This window comes from Atractosteus spatula, chromosome 3 (genome assembly GCF_055471065.1).
Source record: "Atractosteus spatula isolate fAtrSpa1 chromosome 3, fAtrSpa1.hap1, whole genome shotgun sequence".
Lineage (NCBI taxonomy): Eukaryota > Metazoa > Chordata > Actinopteri > Semionotiformes > Lepisosteidae > Atractosteus > Atractosteus spatula.
The window spans coordinates 8,475,815-8,499,515 of record NC_142708.1 but is presented as its reverse complement, the minus strand read 5'-3'; the positions used below and the strand labels follow the sequence as shown (position 1 = coordinate 8,499,515).

General features: G+C 39.8%; 2 protein-coding genes across 6 annotated transcripts in view; both read left to right on the top strand.

Annotated features, from left to right (window-relative positions):
* The window catches only part of LOC148837345 (phospholipid-transporting ATPase ID-like), a 60,704-nt gene extending 50,413 nt beyond the window's left edge, over positions 1-10,291 (top strand). For all 5 annotated transcript variants that reach the window (XM_088911413.1, XM_088911414.1, XM_088911411.1 and 2 more), the window contains exons 19-28: positions 326-437; positions 1,348-1,453; positions 2,370-2,523; positions 2,712-2,895; positions 3,348-3,571; positions 3,939-4,022; positions 5,144-5,389; positions 5,821-5,959; positions 6,669-6,799; positions 9,058-10,291. In XM_088911413.1, coding sequence (XP_088767539.1) covers positions 326-437; positions 1,348-1,453; positions 2,370-2,523; positions 2,712-2,895; positions 3,348-3,571; positions 3,939-4,022; positions 5,144-5,389; positions 5,821-5,959; positions 6,669-6,799; positions 9,058-9,333 — 1,656 coding nt within the window. In that variant the 3' untranslated portion in view covers positions 9,334-10,291. The remainder of the gene's footprint in view (positions 1-325; positions 438-1,347; positions 1,454-2,369; positions 2,524-2,711; positions 2,896-3,347; positions 3,572-3,938; positions 4,023-5,143; positions 5,390-5,820; positions 5,960-6,668; positions 6,800-9,057) is intronic.
* A 4,796-nt stretch (positions 10,292-15,087) lies between these two features.
* rusc2 (RUN and SH3 domain containing 2) overlaps positions 15,088-23,701 on the top strand; it is a 53,110-nt gene continuing 44,496 nt past the window's right edge. Inside the window, exon 1 of the mRNA XM_088911650.1 lies at positions 15,088-15,203. The gene's annotated coding sequence lies outside the window, so the exon portion shown is untranslated. The remainder of the gene's footprint in view (positions 15,204-23,701) is intronic.

Sequence of the window (23,701 nt, the reverse complement as noted above, 5' to 3'; positions counted from 1 at the left end):
AAGGGACAATTTCCATGTGCAAACATCAAGCACAGACTATCAGGGCATTGTGTTGTGCATTAATGGCATATTAAATGTTAAGGGATGAAATTCCCTTTTCTGTTTTTATTGTAGATTTTTGTCTATTTGTTCTTCATATATTATGTGCTCAGTTTAATACCTCTCAGTGTTTTAAGGAGTAGGGCATAGTAACAATGATGAACATTTCAAAGAAATGGAAATATGATTAGTATAATAATTTAATATTAATTATTAAGTAATATTATTTAATTAATATTAATTCATATATATATATTAATAGAGTGATATTAACAATGCTCTCTAGTTACTAGGAGCCACAGCCATTGAGGACAAGCTGCAGGATGGAGTTCCCCAAACCATTGAACAACTGTCCAAGGCTGAAATCAAGATATGGGTGCTGACTGGAGATAAGCAAGGTCAGTACACATTCATCCATAACAGTTACAGTGAGGCTGAATCAGTGTGTGTACTTTGAAGGAACAAGGAGGTGTTCTGCTTTGAAAGAACTAAATAAAAACAGCTACCTACTTCACACACCTGAAGAAGGTTCCACAGTTGAAACACTAAGTCAGCATGCGTGGGCTGCAAAGGAACAAGTAAAGGTTTATTCCATGCCGAAAATAGAAGAAAAGAAGCACAAGGTTTCAGCTGTGGAGCCGTCTTTGGGTGTGCAATTCTCTATTCAGTTGCATTCACACCACTCTTCACCTCTCTCAACCTCACCCCACCGGAGTGTCCACTTCTCTCCTGCTGCTTGTTCCTTTTTAAACCCTCAAAGAAGGCTCCACAGGGAAAATATTTGTCTGCTTACTTTATGCTTTCCAGCAGCATCTACGTATTCTTTTGTAGTTGTAGCTGTGCAACATACAGTGCGATATTTCCTTTAGTAGTACACAGTATTCTGAAATTCTGAAAATGTTAAGATGGTAGTTTTTTCCTCTAAAATATTGCCATCCCAGACTGGGTATACAGTAATGTATGTTATTTTGTCTCTATGGGTTAATAGTACTCATTAAACTGTGACTTCAATTCCATTGAACTGGGTCCAATCTTGAGCAGTTTTGGAACTCCATCTGTGGTATAATGAGGAAGACGCAAACTTTCTGTGATATCTTTCTAGTTAAGTTGACTTCAGAACAATCTTTATTTACAGCATTAGCAATTACCCATGGAATTGCCTAAACAGCAGTAAATAATATTACGCAAAAGGCCTCGTGTGGTGCAATTTGTTAGGAACCGAAGGATAATAAACTGCAGTTGCAATCTTAATTCAAGCTGATTGAAAAATGATGTAACTGATGAATATGTATATGCTTTGCATGATAGAAACAGCAGAGAACATTGGCTACTCGTGTAATATGCTTCGGGAGGAGATGAAAGATGTCTTTGTCATCTCGGCAAACACAGCAGATGAAGTACGGGAGGAACTGAGGTAAGCAGGAGACAGTGGAGTTTTAAGGCAAAATCCAAGGTCATTTTAAAATTCTGATTATCGGTCTTTAGATGAAACAGTGTTTTTTGAAACATACACTAAACATTGTTAGAATAAAGATACTGATGTTAGTTTGTGGTAAATAGGAACTTAAATAACCGTAATACTTTCAACCACATCATTGACTTTATATCATCTAAGGTTTGCTTTTCTTTCTTTAAAAGCAGGCATAGCAAAAGGAGAAAGAAGTTTGGTATAAACAGTTTAAACGACACTTTGGCAAACAGGCTGGTCAACAGCAGCAAATCTGCCTGGATTTGACAATAATAATGTCTGTTTGTTGTTTAGATAAGACATTGATGTAGACTGCTAATTCAGATTACATCAGGGCCTCCTCATCCCAATTTCACAAAACCTCAGATTAAACAATCTAACCATTGGCGTGGAGTGGGTGCTCCAGCAATCAAATGCAAAATATTTGCCTGTAGCAGGAGAAATAAAAACATAAGAAAGGTTGCAAATAATAGAGGACAATTGGCCCATTTATCTCATTTTGGTTGCTAGTAGCTTATTGATCAGAGGACACCATCCAGCTGCTTCTTAAACCAGGGAACTGTCTTCAGCAATAAGGCTGGTAGTTTATTCCAGACACCCACAACTCTTGTTGTAAAAATAAAATGCAATTGCAGTTTAATATCATTTTGATATCAAGTGCATTGTGGGCACTGGGATATCAATGTCCAAGTTGTTGAAAACCCAAGCAGAAGTGAGTAGAACTAATTTCAGCTATCAGGTGTGCCTGAGACTGCCTTGTGCTTGACTGTGATGTGTGTTTGACAGGGAAGAAATATTCCTAGGATAAAGTGATTGTTGGTCATAAGCTCAAACAGCAGAACATTTTTGCTCATTTCATTAGGAGCGCACGGAGGAAAATGAAGCCAGAGTCAGATACAGAACCTGAAATTGAAGAAGTGGACAATCAGAAGAAAAAGCCCAAGAAGGAAACGCAACTGGTGCCTGACGAAACTGTGGAGGGGGAGTACGGTCTTGTCATCAATGGACATAGCTTGGTATGGAAAACCACAATCCAGTCACTTCTAAATTCTGATGTTTCTGAGTGGTGGGCAGCTTTAACCAACATAAAACTTCAAAAAGATGAAAACAGAAGCAAAAAGTCAGAAGCTAAATGGTAATGCGGTTCCTTTTCACGATTTGCAATTCTCACTTGCATCCTGTCTCTGTTGTGTCTCACTGGAAGGCCTACGCCTTGGAGAAGAACATGGAGATGGAGCTGCTGCGCACAGCCTGCATGTGTAAGACGGTGATCTGTTGCCGGGTGACTCCACTGCAGAAAGCACAGGTGGTGCAGCTGGTCAAGAAATACAAGCAGGCTGTGACTTTGGCCATTGGAGATGGGGCCAATGATGTCAGCATGATCAAAGGTACAGAGGACATTTGGCAGTTTCCTAAAAGCAAGTAGATGTCTTTCATAGTCTTAAAAATTATATCTATAATCCTGAACATTCATTGAATAAACTAGCTCATTTTAATATATTGAGAGGAATTAAAATGCAATGAGTAATGGAAACAATCCCTAATCAAGATCAGTATGTACTTAAATCTATACAAATGCCTTTAAAGCACTATATCCTGTAATGCACTGACTACTTATATGTTTAAAAGTGCAGCAAATTCATTGGTTGACAGCCCAGCTGTTTGATCCGTACTCACATTAAATATAGAATTTGAGCATCTTCATTTCATAGCAGGCTTTAAATATGTAACTGATGTTATGTTAGCAGGAGTGGTTTTACCCTGTATCGCCATTCTGACTTGAAGCTATCAAGCCTAGAATTTGAGAGAAGAATGTTACAGCATTTCTCCCTGTCCTTAGCGGCTCACATTGGGGTTGGAATCAGTGGACAGGAGGGTATGCAGGCAGTGCTCTCCAGCGATTTCTCCTTCGCCCAGTTCCGCTATCTGCAGCGCCTCCTGTTGGTGCATGGCCGCTGGTCCTACCTTCGCATGTGCAAGTTCCTAAAATATTTCTTCTACAAGAACTTCACTTTCACACTTGTCCACTTCTGGTATGGCTTCTTCTGTGGATTCTCTGCACAGGTCAGAGCAGTAGCCTTTCATGCTTATTTTAATCCTGGAAAATGCCTTAGAAAGTTTGGATTTAGTCTGTCTGTCCTGCACATTAGTAACTGACACCTTGGAATTAGAAAGCTAAAACCTGATCTTGTATTTTCATTTCTTTATTTAATGATTAATCACACATTTGAAATTACTTGTCTCTGTATGTAAGGTGCTAGAACCCAGCAGGGTGCTGTTTAATTATTGTATCAAGGTTCATCAGTCATGTGCTAAATAATGCTGAATCAATAAGCAACTGTTTCCAGATATCAGCTGGGCTACCTATTGTGGCGAAGCCGGTTGCTAGCCTGTTTAGTAAAGCTGTGTTTTTATCCTCTGTTTCTGGCAGACGGTATATGACGAATGGTTTATCACACTCTACAACTTGGTTTACACATCACTCCCTGTGCTGGGGATGAGTCTGTTTGATCAGGTATGATTCTATTTCTTTATGGTAGTGGGTTGGATACTGTAATCTCTAACCATTTAGTATGTTTAGCAAGGAATTCTGAAACACGGTGAAGATTGCAGTTGAAAAACAGAACAGTTTTTCCAAAACACTAACTACTATGGGGCATATTAGTGAACAAATTTCAGTCATTGGTCAGATTGTAGTTCTGTATTGCCTGGTCCATTCAGGGGCCATGAAAAAAAAAATTAACTTCTCAAAGTGCTTTTCAGGAAAGGTAGAAGAAACACTTGAAATAAAACAGCGAATATAGGAGATGATAAAATTAGGACAAATAATCACAAGGAATTATTAATGCAGTGGAAGATGCAATGAACAGACACAGAAACCATGAAGCCTTTTTGAAGAAGACAGTTGGAAAACCAACTGTATGAGTATATCCCCTGCTTATTATCTGTTGTAACTATCTTATTTTATGGCCTGCAGCCATATCACTCTGCAACTCACAAATGGCAGCCCACTGAAGCTCAGCAGGTGTGAGCCTGGTCAGTACCTGGATGGGAGACTCCTTGGAAAAACTAAAAGTTGCTGCTGGAAGAGGTGTTAGTGGGGCCAGCAGGGGGCGCTCACCCTGCAGTCCATGTGGGTCCTAATGCCCCAGTATAGTGACGGGGGACACTATACTGTAAACAGTCGCCGTCCTTCGGATGAGACATAAAACTGAGATCCTGACTCTCTGTGGTCATTAAAAATTCCAGGGCGTTTCTCGAAAAGAGTAGGGGTGTAACCCAGGCATCCTGGCCAAATTTCCCATTGGCCCTTACCAATCATGGCCTCCTAATAATCCCCATCTATGAATTGGCTTCATTACTCTGCTCTCCTCCCCACTAATAGCTGATGTGTGGTGAGCGTTCTGGCGCACTATGGCTGCTGTTGCATCATCCAGGTGGGGCTGCACATTGGTGGTGGTGGAGGGGAGTCCCCATTACCTGTAAAGCGCTTTGAGTGGAGTGCCCAGAAAAGCGCTATATAAGTGTAAGCAATTATTATTATTATTATTTTTTAGGCTCCTGCTACTGATCCTTAAGATGTTTTTCAGTTTTGTGAGCTTGTGAATAAGTAGTGCTTGCAATTGTGTTTTGAAGGACGTGAATGATCGCTGGAGCTTGCAGTATCCTCAGCTCTACGAGCCAGGGCAGCTCAACATGTACTTCAGCAAGGGGGCCTTTGTGAAGTGTGTCCTCCACAGCATCTACAGCTCCTTGGTCCTCTTCTTCATCCCCTATGGTGCGATGTATGACACCGTGCGCGATGACGGCAAGGACATAGCCGACTACCAGTCGTTCGCGTTGTTGGCACAGACCTGCCTGCTGATTGCTGTCAGCATCCAGGTTAGACACTCCGTCTCTTTCCTCTACCTCTGCCTGTGCTGTGTCATCAAGATCCACGTTCCTGACTGCACCAGATCTATATCTGTTCTCTCAGCTGCCTCTGTACATTTTTTTTCTTACTTGATCTTGTGTGTTTTACTAAACTACTGTACCCTTATTTTAAGCTGGTGTTTTCTCATGGTAAAATCTGTGTTTTAGAAGAAATTAGGGCATTTCGACAACTGCAGGTTAAAAGGCAGCCGAGTTAAAGCAGTCAAAACCGAACACAGTAATCAAAACCCAATCGTTTGTGAAGGCTTCAAAATATTAAGCATAAAATGAATAATTTCTTGAGCTGACCGTTTAATCTAAGATTTGCTTTCAAAGCAGTTCATGAACTGTGCAAAATCAGTATAATGCAGGAAGCTTTCTTTTCTCCTCTCACATGGTAGATTGGCCTGGACACAGCCTATTGGACAGCTGTGAACCAGTTTTTCATCTGGGGTAGCCTGGCTGTGTACTTTGCCATCACATTCACTATGTACAGCAATGGGATGTACCTTATCTTCACTGCTTCCTTCCCATTCATTGGTGAGTACTGTGAAACCTCATGGGCTGAGAGGTACAGTGATAATGCCTAATATTTCTAACCAGTGACCCAAAGCCTTGCTTTCAAATGAGTATCAAACTGCCTTGTCTTTGTGGAGCAGATCTTATAATGAGAAATTATCATAGAGCAATGTTAGTAAAACCAAAACTTATGTGTAATATCATCAGCTGGGTGTGAATTATGCTTAGCCGTAAGGTTAGGTTTAATGCTGGATCAAGGGTTTGAGTTTGCTTTTATAGAATTCTGGTCCTTAATTGTTTGTTTTTTTTTATTATGTTTAAAGCTCAGCAGTGTTCTTGAAGTTACCCGGTTGTTAATATTTTAACTAATTTTGCAATGAGTTCTGTTTGATGTAATTACTTTTAGTACAATTCCGAAGCAAGGAATTTAAAAACAAATCAGTGTGAGTTTTGTATTCTTAAACACATTATAACATGTTTTACATATAAGAGCACAAAAGAAATTAAGAAATTAAAAGAAATTAATGCATTTTGTCTAATGTATTCTAATGCTATGAAATATTTCTTTTTGGAGATGTTTTTAAAAGGATAACACTGTAGTCCTAGTGAAGCTTAATAAAACCTGTAATAGCAAAGTTGTTTTTGTTTGCTATTTCTAAAAGGGCTTTTGAATGTTGATTTCCTGTACTTTGCCTTCATCATTGTAAGTCTGAGGATTTGTACTTGTCAGGAACGGCAAGGAATTCCCTGAACCAGCCCAATGTCTGGCTGACCATTGTCCTCACCTCCATCCTGTGTGTGCTGCCTGTTGTAGCTTACAGATTTGTTCTGGTGCAGCTACGCCCAACCATCAATAACAAGGTGAGGAAAGTGACAGTGCATTCTGTTTGATCTTACAGCACATTAACAAAATAATGACTATCCTTAATTAAGGATGTGCTTTCTTTTTTGTCATACATTAGCCATCTACAGTATATTAATTGCCTCTTCTGTTGCAAAACCTGTGTTTAATCTCAACAAAAGTCTCGGCACTGAATAGCCATTTTAAAGTCATCAAACCCTTCAGTGGAGTGCTCAGATAAAAGCACTGCTGAATCTTAATCAGCTGTGGTAGGAAAAAGTGAGGGTTTGTGCTTGGACATTGAGGTAGATTATTCTGTCTGATAACAACACCCTACGAAATTACTTTTAAGATCACTTTATTGACCATATACAATTTCTTGTATTAAGAATTTGTCTTTTTGCATACCCCAGCTTGCTCTCCATGAGACACACAGACAGGGAGAGAAACATGGGGTCAGAGTGCAGGGTCAGCCATTTATACAGCACCCCTGGAGCAGCTGGGGTTAAGGGCCTTGCTCAGGGGCCCAATGGAGTAGGATTCCTCTGCCGGCTGTGGGATATAAACTGGCAACCTTCCAGCCACAGGCGCAGATCCTTAGCCACAGAGCCAGTGCACTGCCCTTTTTTACTTTTAAAAAGTATCACTGTTTCAAAGTGTCACTGTCTGGATGGGTACATGGTTAGTCACACTGCCGGCACTATTTTTGTTACATGTACTAATGGTCACACACTGGACTGTAGACAAGCTGGGCTTAGAGTGGATGGAATGAAATGAGACTAAGATATTATTAGTAGATCAGTGTTGTACTGCACACCCTCAGAGTTAGCTCAGGAGATAATTGGGGATCCTCTCTGAGGCAAAAGCAGACTGACCCACTGCCAAGACTTGGAAAAGTACTGTATGTTTCTGCAGTATATCTGACTTGTCATTCATTCACTTCCAGCAAGATTGCATCATGTGTACAGTACATACTGTACAGTGAAAAATAAGAGACCCAAGAATAATTGACTAAATACTTACAGCAGTCGTATTTAATTTTGCAGCATGGAAAGAAAACATGGAAATAACCGAGATGTACTGTAATTGTACCTACAGTAATCTTGAACTGTGCTACAATGTCCTAATACTGTAACTGCCATACAGTACCTTCCATTTTGGGAAATTTAAAATGACTAAAGGAGTGATGAAAGATATTGCTAAAATATGAGCATGGTTGCAAATGGAAATAACATGAACAAAAAAGACATAGCTGAATATACAGTATATTCTGATTTCTAGGATTGATTTATTCAGTATCAAATGTGGTTCCTCCAAACTGCAGCATGATGAGGTGAGAATAAAGCACTCCCACACTAAGGAAAGAAGACAAACAAGCATTCAGATATGGAATGCAAAATATTTGATATATTTCGTTTGTTTGACAGTGGTCACGATGGGAAACTCTGCCCCGTGCAAAATGTGCGTCAAATATTTAATGACATTTTCTTTGTCCATGTCTTTTCTGCATGGGGAGTTGCAAACTAACTGCTGTTATGAAAAATTGATCAAACTAAAATGTGGTCTTAAAAAGTGAAAAATTTGTCTTTTTTTTTTTGTAGTAGGCCCAAAGGACTTCAGTATCACAAAAAATAGAACAAGACAGTCTCCAGATGTAGAGAATACATTGTGTCATTGTCATTTTTATTCTTAATTTATGTGGTGGAAGGTTTTATGCAAAGTAACCTACAACTAAAGCAGTGGTATAATGTGCGGATCCTTTTAATGTAGGGCTTTCTCTTTCTTATGTCATAGCAGCAGTTTTGAATCTTGAATCAGATTCACTGTTAATCCAAAGCAATTTACATTTGCACCGACTCACACAGCTGGGTGTTATGTCGGTGAAGTACCTTACTAAAAGATACGATGCCAGTTTCTCACATGGGATTCAAACCCAGTTACAAATCCAACCACTGCTCTCAACACTCTGTTTTGACTCTGATCGTGGGCTGCTATGATGAAAGCTTCCATTTCAGCCTTTAGTCCACTGTTCTTTAATCATTGTGATTACAATTATCGGTTGTTTTCAGTCTTTCTTCCCAGTCACCTGCCTGTTGTTGCTGTACGGTAGTTGTTGTTTGTTGTTCTAATAATAATAATAGAAGAATGGTGTACATGAAGGCTGCTGTACCTTCATCAGGGCTCCTTCAGGTTAAGACCTCCACACACACACACACACACACACACACACACAGGTACGCGCACCATTCTTGTGCTTCAGTCTCTCTCTCTTCTCCAGGTGAGGTACAAGGTGCGCCAGGCCAAGGCGACTCCCGCCCCGCCTCCCAGACGGGCCCGTATCCGCAGGACCAGCTCGCGGCGTTCGGGCTACGCCTTCTCTCACACCCAGGGCTATGGTGACCTGGTCACCTCTGGAAGATACCTGCGTCGAACCCCTATGGGCCGATCAGGAGGCTTCAGCCCTAGGGTCCGGGACATGGCCCGGCAGCCCGACATAACCCCCCAGACATACCGGTCCGTCCGGGAGCCCGAGGACAGTCAGCACGTGGCCTGAGGGCGCAGCCTGCAGCTCTGTGGCCACACCAGTTGACACTGGGCAAGGGCAAACTCAGGCTGGTACACCTGAGCATCTGCATTTACGCTGGGGACCTTGCCCGTTGAGTGTTAAACCATCTAAGGCCCTTCGATACCTGCTGTGCAGCAATCCAGTGTACCATCAATGGTGTGCTCATGGATTTGGTGGGCTTGCAAACTTTTATGAGAACAAGACTACACCGAGTGAACCACATTGTTCAAAAATACTACAAAGCTTCCCAAGGACAGTATAAACTCCAAACACCAGATGCATTTAATTCCTATGCCTGTTATTTCAAACTGTTTTGTATGCAAGGTTCATACAGTACATTATGTCCCCTCACTGAATTTAAAAGAGTTGCTTTTTAAAAGCCTTTTCATCCTGCCTTGATGTGTCCCGAGTTGGTTCTGAAAGGAGATAAACAGCAAGCTAGAATATGGCACAGTCTGGGAACTGTCACTTGGAAAGGAAAGAGGTCGTTTCATTAGAAATGACAGTAACAGTTGTCGTTATCACTTACTGTATGCGTCACTAATTTTATGTCTTCTTTTGGGACGAAAGCAGTTTGACGTCGAAACAACACTAATTATATCATTTTTACAAATCACATTGTGCTAGAGACCTCCTTCTATTTTCCTTGCTAGGGTGGGTGGTTTCAGGATTTTTGTTTTCTTCAGTCGCTTAGCTTTTTTGAAAAACAAAAACCCAAATTAAACTAGACAATAATAAACTTTAAAAGTAGTGTTTACAAATGTGGTTGCAGTGAACACCATTAAAGACTGGGTTGCGGCTTCATAGCTGTTTGCAGCTGTAAATATTGGGACAGAAAGGGAGGCCTGTGTCTGTAATCTGATCCACTGCTCAGTTATAAGCTCTCAAGTTTCCACTCAGACTAGTGAGCTGCAATACGTTGCAAGTTTGTTGTTACAGTAAACGGGCACAGTTAAGACATTAAATATACATATACATACTGTATACAGTACAGTTTGCATACGGTAATATGTTTATGTTCCTAAATCAATCTCTTTTATGAGCATGTGTAAGGCATGGTGAATCGATTCTCAAAAATTACTGTACTTTGCATGATTGGAAAAAAATGCGTGATTGCGAAATGCTGTGGTGTTACTTTTACAACGACGGTCAATGAAAAAAAGAATGTGGACCAGGGCAATACTTTGAGTTTACAGCTTGTCCAAGGTCATTTATTATTAATACTATTATTAATATCTTCGTTAAAGACTTTGATGGCTACAGCTCAAACATGAGAGGTTGAGCTTTATTAGCTCCACCTTGCGGAAATTCCGGATACTATTATTTTGCTAGTGGTATTTACCGGTAACTTGCGGTATTTACCGGTAACTTGCGGTAGACTGCGTACAGCATACCGGAAAATAATGCGGTATCGCCCGCGCATTTTGAATGGCTGCATCTGTATGTACAGATTTCTACATGACATTTACTGGATTCTAATGAGTCAACAACCTGTACATGGGAAGGGCATCAGGTTAGGTTTTTACTAATTTAGTAATTTTAATGGTAAGTTGATGGGTTCCCTTTACAGTTGGCATAGTTAAAATTCACATGTAAAGTACTGTACAGAGTTATACACTAAATGTTCTATAGTACTTATACCCAATCACAAAACAGTTGTGTTCACAATTTTGATGTCTCAACTTTTAAAGCAGTTTTAAAAAGCAATTATATCAGCACTAAGTACAAATAAAACAAATATCCTCAATCCACATGCTGTTTTTTCTTGAATTCACACTATTGATCTCTATCCAGTTCAATTAGCTGATTACTGCTCAATCAGCTGATCACAATTCCTAATTTTACCATTTTAAGTAATAGATAGATAGATACTTTATTGATCCCGTGAGGGAAATTGCAGAAAATTTCAGATCTAATCAGATCTGGCCTAGTTACTATATGAGCCCACAATGCATGAATTTGTTATGGCTTTCCTAATGTACTGTAGCTATAATGTGTTTGCAGTACTTACAGTAAGGAAGTAAACAAAGTAGGTACTGTGACATAAAAACACTGAACATTTTTCCACTCTCAATATTTCTTCGTGTTAAGAAAAACAAGACTAGAATTTGACTGTGTTGTAAATTTAATGTGGGCAGTATCGTATGTTGGTGCAGACTTACTGGGATCAGGTAATATGAAGTGCACACCTTGCAATACAATTTCTTAGCACTAAGCTATGGATATTGGAGCAAATGATAACTAAGAATATGAGTAGGATTCTTCTGTCTTATTTTCTGTTGCTTGGCAGTAAGCTTTGTGGTTTCTTTTGCACTAATTGGAGCACTTACTTTCTCTTAAAATGCTTTTCTGCTTTTACAAAAATTGTGAAAAATTCAGAATTGTGCTTTAAAACAGTTGAACATTAATTGAGCAAAATTGGATATATAAAGAAACATCCATTTTCATGAACCTTTTAGTCAAATAGAGCAGTGATTCCTAATGATGTTAGGATTAATTCAACCTCTGTGATTGTTTTCAGCAATTGAATATGTTGGAGGCCACCTTTTAAATACTGCATTTCATAAGTAGCACAATATCCCAGACTTTAGAATTGGAAAAAAAAAACTTGCAAACTTGAAACAAGCAAGTTATTTCAATGAAAGCTTTAAATTCATTTAAGACTTCAGTAGTGCAGTGGTTCCCGGAAGAACACTGTCTCTGCTGGTTTTCATTCCACAGTGTTGCTGCAGGGCAATAGCTGGAACCATACACATGGACATCTACATAGACATACTGTACAAATACACCTGCATATAGCATATACATGCACACGCATAAATATACTGTACACAGGCACATACATATACATGCACATGAATGACTAATTTTATAGTTAATGCAGACAATTCTGTGAACTTAAGATGGGCTGCCACCCTTTAAACTTTCTTAGGGTCTGTAGCTGTGATGCAAGGTGCTGTAATGTGATTATGCAGTTCAGCTGATTTGCAGTTTAATTGGGTTGTTAACATAGCAGCTTGTTAACTGACTTTGTCATCCCCACTGAAGACACGGTTAATTACTGCACTTAAAAACAGACTGGGCAGTGACTTCTAAACTGATTCTGCCCTCAGAACTACCATTATTGTATGCAGTTAAAATAATGTATATTTTTTAAAAGAACATCACAATGCTGCCTTTATTCTCAGACAAGAAACATAAGTTGAAAACACTTCACTTTCCTTTGGTTCCAACATATATTTAGTATTTTGAGTACAGATTGTATATATTCTACTACCACATCTTCACAATTTGTCCTTACGTCTACAATTGTAAGATGCAAACTTTTTTTTACAAATACTTGAAAATGCTTGTTAGCGTGTCTTTTCATCCTGGTTTTATTTTTCTATTTTTCATGCAGTTAATTATCTCCGTTCCATCTTTGATCTCCTAAAGGTTATCAGATTTAAATCAGAATGAAAATGTTAAATGTATTCTCTCTCTGCCTTCATTTTTCACCAAACAAGCTACCAAAAATAAAAGTTTGATATTTTTATAAACAGTATGCTTTTTGTTGTTTTTTTTTCTTTAATTTCAACCTTGGGGAAATGGAAAATTAAAAAAAAAACTAAAAAAAAATGGCAGTTTTTAAGGGCAGCTCTTAGGATTGTTTTAAATGTCAAGACTCAAATTAAAAGATAAAAAAGTACATTAAACTTACTAATTAAAGTTTGCAATAAACTTGCAGTTCCCATCATCAGGCCTAACCATGCTTTAAGGTTTCTGTTGAAACAATGTTGCAGAAGACACAGCAAAAGATGACTTGGAAAGGGTTGTGGGGTTTTGTGAAGTCAAGGGGTTTTGAGAGAGATGGACATGCTCATGGGTGAGCTTCCACACACAGCCATAATAAAACGGAATAAGACAAGAAAAAAAACAACTTACTGTAAATGCAATCATTCCCCCTTGTATCTCAAGAAATGTCCTGTGTCAAAGTGTAATTCGCTCCCGTTAATCCAGGTGAGCATGCAAACACTGAAGTCTGAAGATCTCCAAAATGGGAAAGAACTCAAAAGTGGCTGCAGCACAGGCCTGGCAGAGCATCTGAGATCACTGCATACAGGGTGGGAGCTCAATGGGTCAGGGACGTTATTGCCTTAAGAGAATAGAAGCCAAATACTGATCTTTAAACTGCGAAATGTAATTAAAGTGAATTGAAATATGAATGCGTTTTAAATACTGAAATTGAATTCCCAATAATTATGGTCGCTTGAGATCACTAGGTTAAACCCAAAGCAGTTTTTTTTTTCTATGTGATCGAATGTATGCATGGAATTTTCCAAAAGTAAAATGTATATTCATCACTGAGATTCATCCAAAGATCACAAAAACAAATCGCTTGGCTTTGAAGCAAACATTTTGAATTTAGTCTCCCAATACCCAGCAGCCATTTCACTCTGCAACTCACAGCTGGCAGCCCACTGAAGCTCAGCAGGTGCGAGCCTGGTCAGTACCTGGACGGGAGACTCCTGGGAAAAACTAAGGTTGCTGCTGGAAGAGGTGTTAGTGGGGCCAGCAGGGGGTGCTCACCCTGTGGTTCATGTGGGTCCTAATGCCCCAGTATAGTGATGGGGACACTATACTGTAAACAGGTGCCGTCCTTCGGATGAGAAGTAAAACCAAGGTCCTGACTCTCTGTGGTCATTAAAGATCCCAGGGTGTCTCTTGAAAAGAGTAGGGGTGTAACCCCGGTGTCCTGGCCAAGTTTCCCATTGGCCCTTACCAATCATGGCCTCCTAATAATCCCCATTAAAAAATATGAATTGGCTTCATTACTCTGCTCTTCTCCCCACTGATAGCTGATGAGGGGTGAGCGTTCTGGGGCACTATGGCTGCCATCGCATCATCCAGGTGGATGCTGCACATTGGTGGTGGAGGGGAGCCCTATTACCTGTAAACCACTTTGAGTGGAGTGTCCAGAAAAGCACTATATAAGTGTAAGCAATTATTATTAATATTACCTTTGGAGGGCATTGTATTGCTGCCCAATCCATTTAAATATAGTGGCTAAATACATCCGTTACAGTTTATGGCTCTCAAATCTTTATTACAGACTTAGTACTTACTCACTACCCTCGTTTAATCTCTTAGCAGAGATACACCAGCATTACAGGACTTTACATACAGTACAGTACTCCCTGCAGTGAACTAAAAATGGAAAAGTGTGTACAGATCACTTTAATGAGCAGAAACGTAGTTGCATGTAGGCATTGAAATAAACGTTACTGGATCCATTCGCTATTGACATATTGTGAAAAAAAGTTATCCAGCGCTGACACTCAAAAATAAAAATAAACCGGCCAATGAGCTCATGATCTGCAAGCAATGCAGTAGGCTTTGCTGAAAATGCGTGATAGGGTTTCAAAGCACCTTTTTTCTACACAGGAAAAAAAATATATCCAAATTTGGTTGTGAAAACAAAACGCAGATTTCTTTTCCTCCCCCCCCCTCCAAAAAAAACACACACACAAATAACGCGTCAAGCCAACTTAACGGGTTTCAGATCTGTGCCGTCTGGGTCTGTAAATTCCTCCTTCTGCACGGAAGGAGAAGGCCGCTGCCCCGAGCTCTGCCTGCTGCGGCAGTAATGTAGGCCTGAGCTCTGGGGTGGAGTCGCTGAGCTCGCTTGTGACGCAGCCGCTGTCGGGCCCGCCCAGATCACTAGACGCTGTTTTGAGGATACTCGGCAGGGATCAAAAAACAAGCCTTCTCTGGCCAAGCGCTGAGGATTGTATATCGTTACTGTCATCACCGCTACAGGGGCGCAGCCAGAACACAGTTAGAAAATGGGAGACTGAATACACCTGAAAGCATTTAATGTAAGTCTCTTGCTTTGAATATTTACGCGTTGTTTATTCTTGCAGGAATGCTGACGGGCAAGGGTGCCGATGCGTGGTAGTTGCTTCTGTCATTTTCTGTGGTTACAGACAAGTGCAGTGTCAGTGGGTGGCATCGGTTTAGTGTATTTTATTTTAAGAAAATCGAAGGGCAGTGTTAAAAAATATTACCCGATTTATGTAATTAAGCCTGTGAACCATTTTTTCTGACCTTCTTGTAAGGTCCTTAGGTGGCATTTAACGTATTGCAAATAAATAAGAATAACTTGCTCTTCGTATTGTACGTGCTGATCGTTGTCCTAAACAATAGCCTCTCTGAAAATCAATAAAAGTCTTTATTTTTTTTCTGGCGATGCGGTAGATGCGTTTGTTTCCCAAATAGCTCTGTGGACTAAGGTCAAGCACAAAGGAGGCTCTTTCGCTCGGAAACCTCGGAAATTGCGTTGTTAATTATTTCCATTATTTGAGGAATAATAGGAGCGCACCCTTTCCAAATTAACCAGTTCAGCTTAGCTATTCGTTGTTCATATGCTACCATGCATAAGGTCATATAAATATTCCTTAAGACATATTCATTTCTTCATATTGCGTCTTTGCGGACATCATTCCTAACGGGTCTCGCTGTTATGTTGTAACCTTGTTCCGTCAATTAATGCAGTAGTCTGTTTTACCAGTATGGTCGGCTCAGCGAGGAGATGATGATGGTTATAGCGAATGAAATAAAATGTTGCTGGGGAGAATTCTAGCCTGCCGCACAAGATCAGCAGCAGGCTTTGCTTTTGCAGTACAGTATTAGTATCGGTGCCAAGATAGGAAGGGTACATACGCAGTTTTATGCTCAGTATTCGGTATTTTCAGTCCCATTAACGAAGGCGATAAGCTACAGTGTACAGTACCTTTGCCACTTTAAGTTAATATGTAATACGTAAACAAAGAACTATGAGATTTTTGAAGGATACAACACCTCATTCATTGACATTGCGTTCTGTGAAAGAAATGAGGGAAAGATCACTTTTTTTAGGCGACAAACTGTACCATACAGTATATTACAATAGTCTGCGTAACGGTAATGAATAATATGACGGGCCCTGGAAACGACGTAAAACGTGGTGTGGGGATCGATTCTCTGAGCAAAATACCTATCTCTTAAAAATATAAGATTAAAGTGAAAACACCTTCAGCCGTCAGCCCTTCCAAGGGGTAGCGCGTTTGTGGGTGCTGCATTTTGAAGTAAAGAACAGGCAGACCAGAAATACAGTCACACATTTTACAGGAATTCGTCCGGCATAGTAGTAGTTAATAGACAGCCGACGTGTGTTGTGCGTTGTGGCCTTTTGTGACTTGGTCCCTGGTGAGACCGCAGCCTCTGTGCCAGAGTCACGGGCGGGCAAGCGCCTGAGCATGATGGAGAAAAAAAAAGTCTGTGAGAAAGCCCTTGTGTTAGTCATTCTGCCCTTATGTAACTGTTTTCCATTCCCCATTCCATTAGGAAATTCTACAGTATATTTTGTATGCTTGAAATGCGCTCTTATGATACATCCCAGCCCAAACACTGTGTTCCTGGTTTGTGTGTGTTTTTTTTTAAACTACAGTAACACACTCTGCACACCCAACCCTCTTTTTCAGACATGGAGTCTGTGATGTAGACATTGTACATTGAAACTGGAGCAGACTGGCTTTTACAGTCAGCCTTGCAGTAAGCACTGGGATGACTTCATCAATCATTTCGGGGCTGTTTCTGGTCACTAAGCAGATGCTGTATAATGCCCAGTAGAGCAGTATTCATGATAGATCACTGCAATTCCGACCAGCCATTGTATTTGTATAGGCATAAATACTACCTCATTTGGGCTGGTGCCTTTTAGGGTTTAGTGCAGATATAGTCTTTGAAGAAATCAGATGGAATCTTAGCAGAATTCAGACAGATGACTGGCAGTGCACCACCATGATGCGAAGCATGAGACTTTAAAATACAAAAGCAGGTTTTGACATGCTGTCCTTTTCCAACTTGAATTCCCCACAGATAGCTCTTTTTTCGCTCTTACATTACCTCATCATTTCTGGTCTCAGGAAAGTGTTTTTCTTCTTTTATTATGAGCAATATACAGTCCCTCTTTATAATAAGTGGCTACTTAGCTGTGATGGGATGTTTCATAACCTTGACGTGCACTGGAGGTGTAGGTTTCTTAACTGGCATTATAAGACTACAAGCATAAGTCTACCTTACAAGATTTACTGTTGATTTTAATGGAATGTAGTACTTTAGTTTCTAAATGCTTTTAAGACATTATTTTATATTTAATATATAAAAGGAATACTTGCAATTCTTTTCAGAACTCTTCAGTGCTTAATCCAAAGAAGGCACCTGACTTCTTCATCTTATCGTAAGTGCCTCCATCAGCGACTGTATAGCACAGAGATAGCCCAGGACAGAGCTTTACAGAGCCACATTTCTAATTCTGGCAGTGTGCTGTGCCGTACAAGCTCAGATCTTTTAAATCACTTTTTGGGCTCTGTTGTTTCAAAATCAAGCTGATAAAAGCAAGCTACTGTACATATAGAAAGTGTTGTCTTACTTGCCTGTCTCTCTGCTACCCGGGCACCTCCTCTGTTCTAAGATATTGTATATCTCCTTTGCCTCTAGGCACTGCAACATTCATTTTAGGATTTGTGATGAACAGCAATTACAGTTTCCCACTGAAATGCTTGTTGTATGTCAAAGGGTGAAATATGCACTGTATAAGAGTCAAATAATGTTAAGCGCTATTTGAAGAATGGATTGTAAAGATTTTTATTTATCCTATCAAGAAGACTGGTGTTACAGGTTTGTACTACATAGTACCCTAATTTACCTTGTGTCTGCTGTATGAGTGGCACAAAATGATTACTCGGTTATTTGAGATTGGGTTTTATGGGTCTAGGCCAGAGTGGCACTGATTGGGGATGATTTCTTGGCAATAAGCATTACTTTAGAGTTTTGTTCATGACTTCTTATCATATGCAAAGGTGTATTTCATTAAAACAGTTATTTGTACACACATGCTTAACTGGAGGTAATGGAGTAACCAGTACATACAGTAGTTAAACCAATTCATATACTGTGCCCAGTAAAGCATTAATGACTCTAGTAAACTAAGTCTTTTTAGTTTTGTTTTGCCTTTTGCCCAGATGTAGCCTATTTTGAGAGTAATTTTAAAGCAGTAGTTTGACCTGTAGTGTTTTGCTAGAAGTACTGTACACTAAGTGGCATGACCACTGTAAGTAGAGTGAAAGTGTTGCTTTATACTGCTACTGTATGTGTGAGTCACTTGAGAGTGATCTTAAAAGTGAGTAAGATTACAGATTACATCTCCCAGAACCCAGACAGGCTTGCGTCTGTGAATGATATGGAAAGGAAGATAGACAAATGGAGTGTGTCGGAAACAGGCTGTGTTCCAGGTCTCTGCTGCCCAGTCCCACAGCATCTCTCACGGACAACACTTAAGAGTTAATTGGCTGCATAGTCTCCGGTACACAATCACCATTGATTTGAATGGAATGTGCTACTTTAGTTCTCAAATGATTTTAAGACATTATTTGTTAGTTAATATTGGGAATATTTACATTTGTTTTCAAACTTCTTTAGTGTTAAATTTACAGTGGGCGCCCGATTTCTTCATCAAACTAAAGCTCTTTTATAGAGTAGGCTAGCATTGTACATGACCAGTCAAGAAAATAGAAGATTTTAGGTGTTTGCCATTGTCTCAATAAAGAAACTTGCTGCAAAGGGGTATATAGATGTAAGTAAACATGTAAAAAGTCCAAATCACTGTTGATTTAATTGCTATCATCAGTGGATATACTGTACCTGTGAGTCTGCAGTTAATTATTACTGACGTTATTATTATTTACGCCTCAGCTGAATTGCTGTTAGGAAAAGTAGAAAAATTGCTCCATAGAAGCGATGTGGCTGATGTGAGGCTGTGGCCATATTTGGGTGGTAACAGAATTTATTATGCAATTAGACAGAATTGTAGCTCACTGCAGCCTTTGTAGATATACTGTAGTAGGTGAAGCATTTGTATTTGGGCTCTCAATCCCCAGTACTACAGTATCTGAATCAGTACAATTCCTGGAGAGCCAATGTGGCAGATGAAAACACCTGAAAGACCTTTAATAATAATAATAATAATAATTGCTTACACTTATATAGCTCTTCTGGACACTCCACTCAAAGTGCTTTACAGGTAATGGGGATCCCCTCCACCACCACCAGTGTGCAGCCCCACCTGGGTGATGCGACGGCAGCCATAGTGCGCCAGAACGCTCACCACACATCAGCTATCAGTGGGGAGGAGAGCAGAGTAATGAAGCCAATTCATAGATGGGGATTATTAGGAGGCCATGATTGGTAAGGGTCAATGGGAAATTTGGCCAGGACGCCGGGGTTACACCCCTACTCTTTTCGAGAAACGCCCTGGGATTTTTAATGACCACAGAGAGTCAGGACCTCAGTTTTACATCTCATCTGAAGGACGTCGCCTTTTTACAGTATAGTGTCCCCATCGCTATACTGGGGCATTAGGACCCACATGGACTGCAGGGTGAGTGCCCCTTGGTGGTCCCACTAATACCTCTTCCAGCAGCAACCTTAGTTTTTCCTAGGAGGTCTCCCATCCAGGTACTGACCAGGCTCACACCTGCTGAGCTTCAGTGGGTTGCCAGTTGTGAGTTGCAGAGTGATATGGCTGCTGGCCATATCACCACCCTCCTTTAGAGGGGGCGGGTCCTGAATGTTTAAGTAAAATTAACACCCAAGGCCAGCAACCCTCTGGCAGTCTTATGTGAACCCATGTGCAATCTTACCAATCTTACACCATTTCCTATAGAACATGGAGTTGAATTAATTGCACTTTTTGTGGTCAGGGTGAAATACTGTAGTTTGTTCTACACTTTCAGGATAGAGCTCTCTGCCAGAAAACGCCTCCCAGATACTGTGTGGAAAACAGATGGCAATCTTCCTCTGAAAATTCCAGCATAGGAACCGAGAAGGATAATTGCTGGCCAAGTGAAGGCAGATGTCTAACACACAGCAAAGCAAAAAATAAGTTATCCTGTGTTTTCAAATGTTCATGAATCTTAGAATTAGATAGAAGATAGTACTAAGATAGTACTCTTACCAAAAATTTCACTCTGCAGTCAGCTAAAAACAATATTTAGTGGTATAGTCATGGCAATATAAAATTTGTTTCATAACACTATATTTACTCTGTAGGAATGGGAAGACAGATTTATTGTTATTCATTTTATAAGTATTAAAATAATACTGTACTTCAAAGGTCCATTTTCTTTATTATATTACTTAGGAGAAAAGAAAATATAATGACAACAGGTCAAAGTGACAAGCAGCTGATTATCTGAAAAACAGTAGTGGGATCTTGTGTTGTTTTCCTAATGAACTGGATTTGGTGAAGGTTTCTCAGTGCCACAGACCAGCGCTGGAGGCATGTCTTTTTAATTTGCTTAGGCATGCTATTCTTCTCTACATGATGGTTACCAGTCCATGAAGTGATGTGTGAACCTGTATCAGTCAGTGACATCCAGAGTGTTTGCCTGTTTATGAGAGCTGGATTTGACTGCCACTGATCTGTACTGGATGCTTTGAAGGCTTGTGTCAGCACTGTTCTCTAAAGAGGCTGGCATGGTTATGTCTAAATCTGTAAGAACATAAGAGGTTACAAAAGAGAGGAGGCCCATCTAGCAAGTTTGATAATTAGCAGCCCATTGATCAAGGATCTTATCATCCAGCCGTTTCTTTAAAGAGGCATCTCTTGGTATCTGCTTCAACCACATGATTGGTTTGCTTGTTCCATACTCCCACAACTCTCTGGGCAAAGAGGCCTCCTTTTGACCTCTTTTTCTTGGTTTTAAATGCACTTCCACATAATTTCCCTTTGTGTCTTCTGGTTGAGTTTCACGATTCACTTTGGACACTGGATCCTTTGAGGAGCAGATCAATCTGTATTTAACTTCATAAGGCAGATGTGCACTGCTTTAGAAGGATGGTTAGGGGAAGCACCTAATATGGAAGATGTAGTACTTAATGAGCTAGTTCCTTAAGATGGCAAATATTCATACTATAATGCATTTTTGTGGAATTGTGTTGAGCAGTTAAATGAACACAAATATAAGTATTGATTTTGATTTGTCATACAATGTGTTAATTTCAGTTAAATTTGTTTTGTTTATTGAACAATGCAGAAAAAAAACAGTAAAATAAAAGGTAACCCCCATTGTATCCTGGATTATATTCTGTAATGTTAACTCTCTCATACTGGTTTGGTTATCTCTCCTGTTGATGGTAAATATTTAAATAGCATATGGTTGCTCAGCCATTTCATAACACTATATTTCTCTATAGTTGGCAATGGTGAACAGGTTTATTGTTATTCATTTTATTTTAATACTTATAATACTTCAAAGGACCATTTTTCTTTATTATATTACTTAGGAGAAAAGAAAGTATAATGACAACAGATCAAAGTGACAAGCAGCTGATTATTTGAAAAACGGTAGTGGGATCAACTGTTAATATTAACATCATCAGTTATTAAATCAGATGGGTCTGCTGTGCATAAATTCACATTTACAATGAGGACCTGGGCGAGAAGCTTATTCTGGATCTTATATTCTTATGGTATTGTTACACCGCAAAACTGTTGCAGCAAAAAAAGAAATGAATAAAGTGTTGTACGGTAGTTTGGACTTCCTCTGCAGATTGTTCCAGTCATTGGAGTTGAAGTGACTTAAATCCAGAGTCAGTAGCTGCTCTTGGGAGATTCAATCTGAGTCTTAGCAGAATATATTATATGAATGCAAGCATTAATATGAATACTCAAGTGTCAAAAAGATGGCCAGTATTTTCAATTAATTGAAGTTGCTAAGGTTGAAGTAAGTCAGTAAATTATCCACGTTTAGGCAATGTATTTTGAGTGGTGTTTGAAATAGGATTGTTTATGACTAGTATAGAAAGGCAGCTGTTGTGGTGAAAGAGAGTAACATTGCACTGGATGACTGTGTCTCAGCCACTGCCAAAAATAATGCTTGCTGTGGGTCAGTGATTTTTTTACAGCACTGTTGTATTGTTTTAAGGCTGACGACTGTGTTTGACACCAGAGGAATCTGATAAAAATTGAGTTTATTTAATGTGTATTTCTGGTTAATAATGTAACATGTTTTCATTCATTATCATCTCACACAAAATGATTTGATGCGGAAAAAAAACTTGCAACTGAATTGTTGCATTTTAATTAGAAATCCACAATCAATAGCTTGCCTTTTTTGCAAACCTGTGTTACTGCTCTACATTGATAATGAGGTTCTTACCTATTTTGCCCTGGGTCACAAAAGTAATGTGTTTTAGAGAGAAGAATGGCCTGCATCAGAGGCAGCAATGAGTTGCAGAAGATGTTGTGCCTTCCTGTTCTCCTTAGCTTACAAATACTTGTGGTGAGCAGAAGGCAGATACCTTGGGTTGCTGCATGTGGAGAGTGCTGGGATACCTCCTGCATGATGCAGCACTGTGCTGCATGCGTGCATGTGTACGTGTGTCATTGTGAGGAAAATTTCTATGAGTTGTCACAGCTGTTGGCTGGGTAGCATGCTTTTCTGAGCCCGATGTGGGTCATGACCTGCTTATATAACCAAGGCTGTTTGAAGAGGAGGCTGGGAAGACATTCTCCCTTCAGTGTATCTGGAACAGCAGTGATTTCAGCAGTGGAGATGATGATGATGATGGTGGTGGTGTTGAGGGGGATCATTTTGGGAGCTGAACAGATGCCTGCAGACACTAGCTACTTTCTGGCCCGATTGCTGACACACGTCATCCCTGCCTTGTGCTAAAAAAGAAGGTGGAAAATTAAACATTCAGACTTTGTCGTGAATATACAGTACTTAGGAAACTGATACTATACTTTGACTAGGTGGCTGAACGAACAGTTCTGTTAGGCATTGGCAAGTGAAAACCATGTGATGACCACGCATCCGTCATCCTCAACTGCAGAGTGAATTTATTTTTTAACATAACATTAAGAGATTATGTTGGGGTCAATGTTGATGAAACAGCAGGTGGTACAGAGTCTCATAATGTGATCCTCAACAATAATGGGATGACTAATGTTATCAGAAAACTGTCGTAGCTTAACGCTGATCTTAATGCTAATCTCAGCAAACATTTTGAGGATTCTGCTGTATACATATACTTCACCAAATAAGAATTAAAATGGACTTCTTTGATAAATATCACCCATAGTGTCTGGGAGTTTGTCTTCCACACTAAATTTCTATGAGTAGTCACAGCTGTTGGCTGAGTAGCATGCTTTCTTGAGCCCAGTGCAGGTCATAACCCTCTTATATAACCAAGGCTATTTGAAGAGGAGGCTGGGAAGACATTCTCCCTGCGGTGTGTCTAGAACAGCAGTGATTTCAGCAGTGAAGATGAT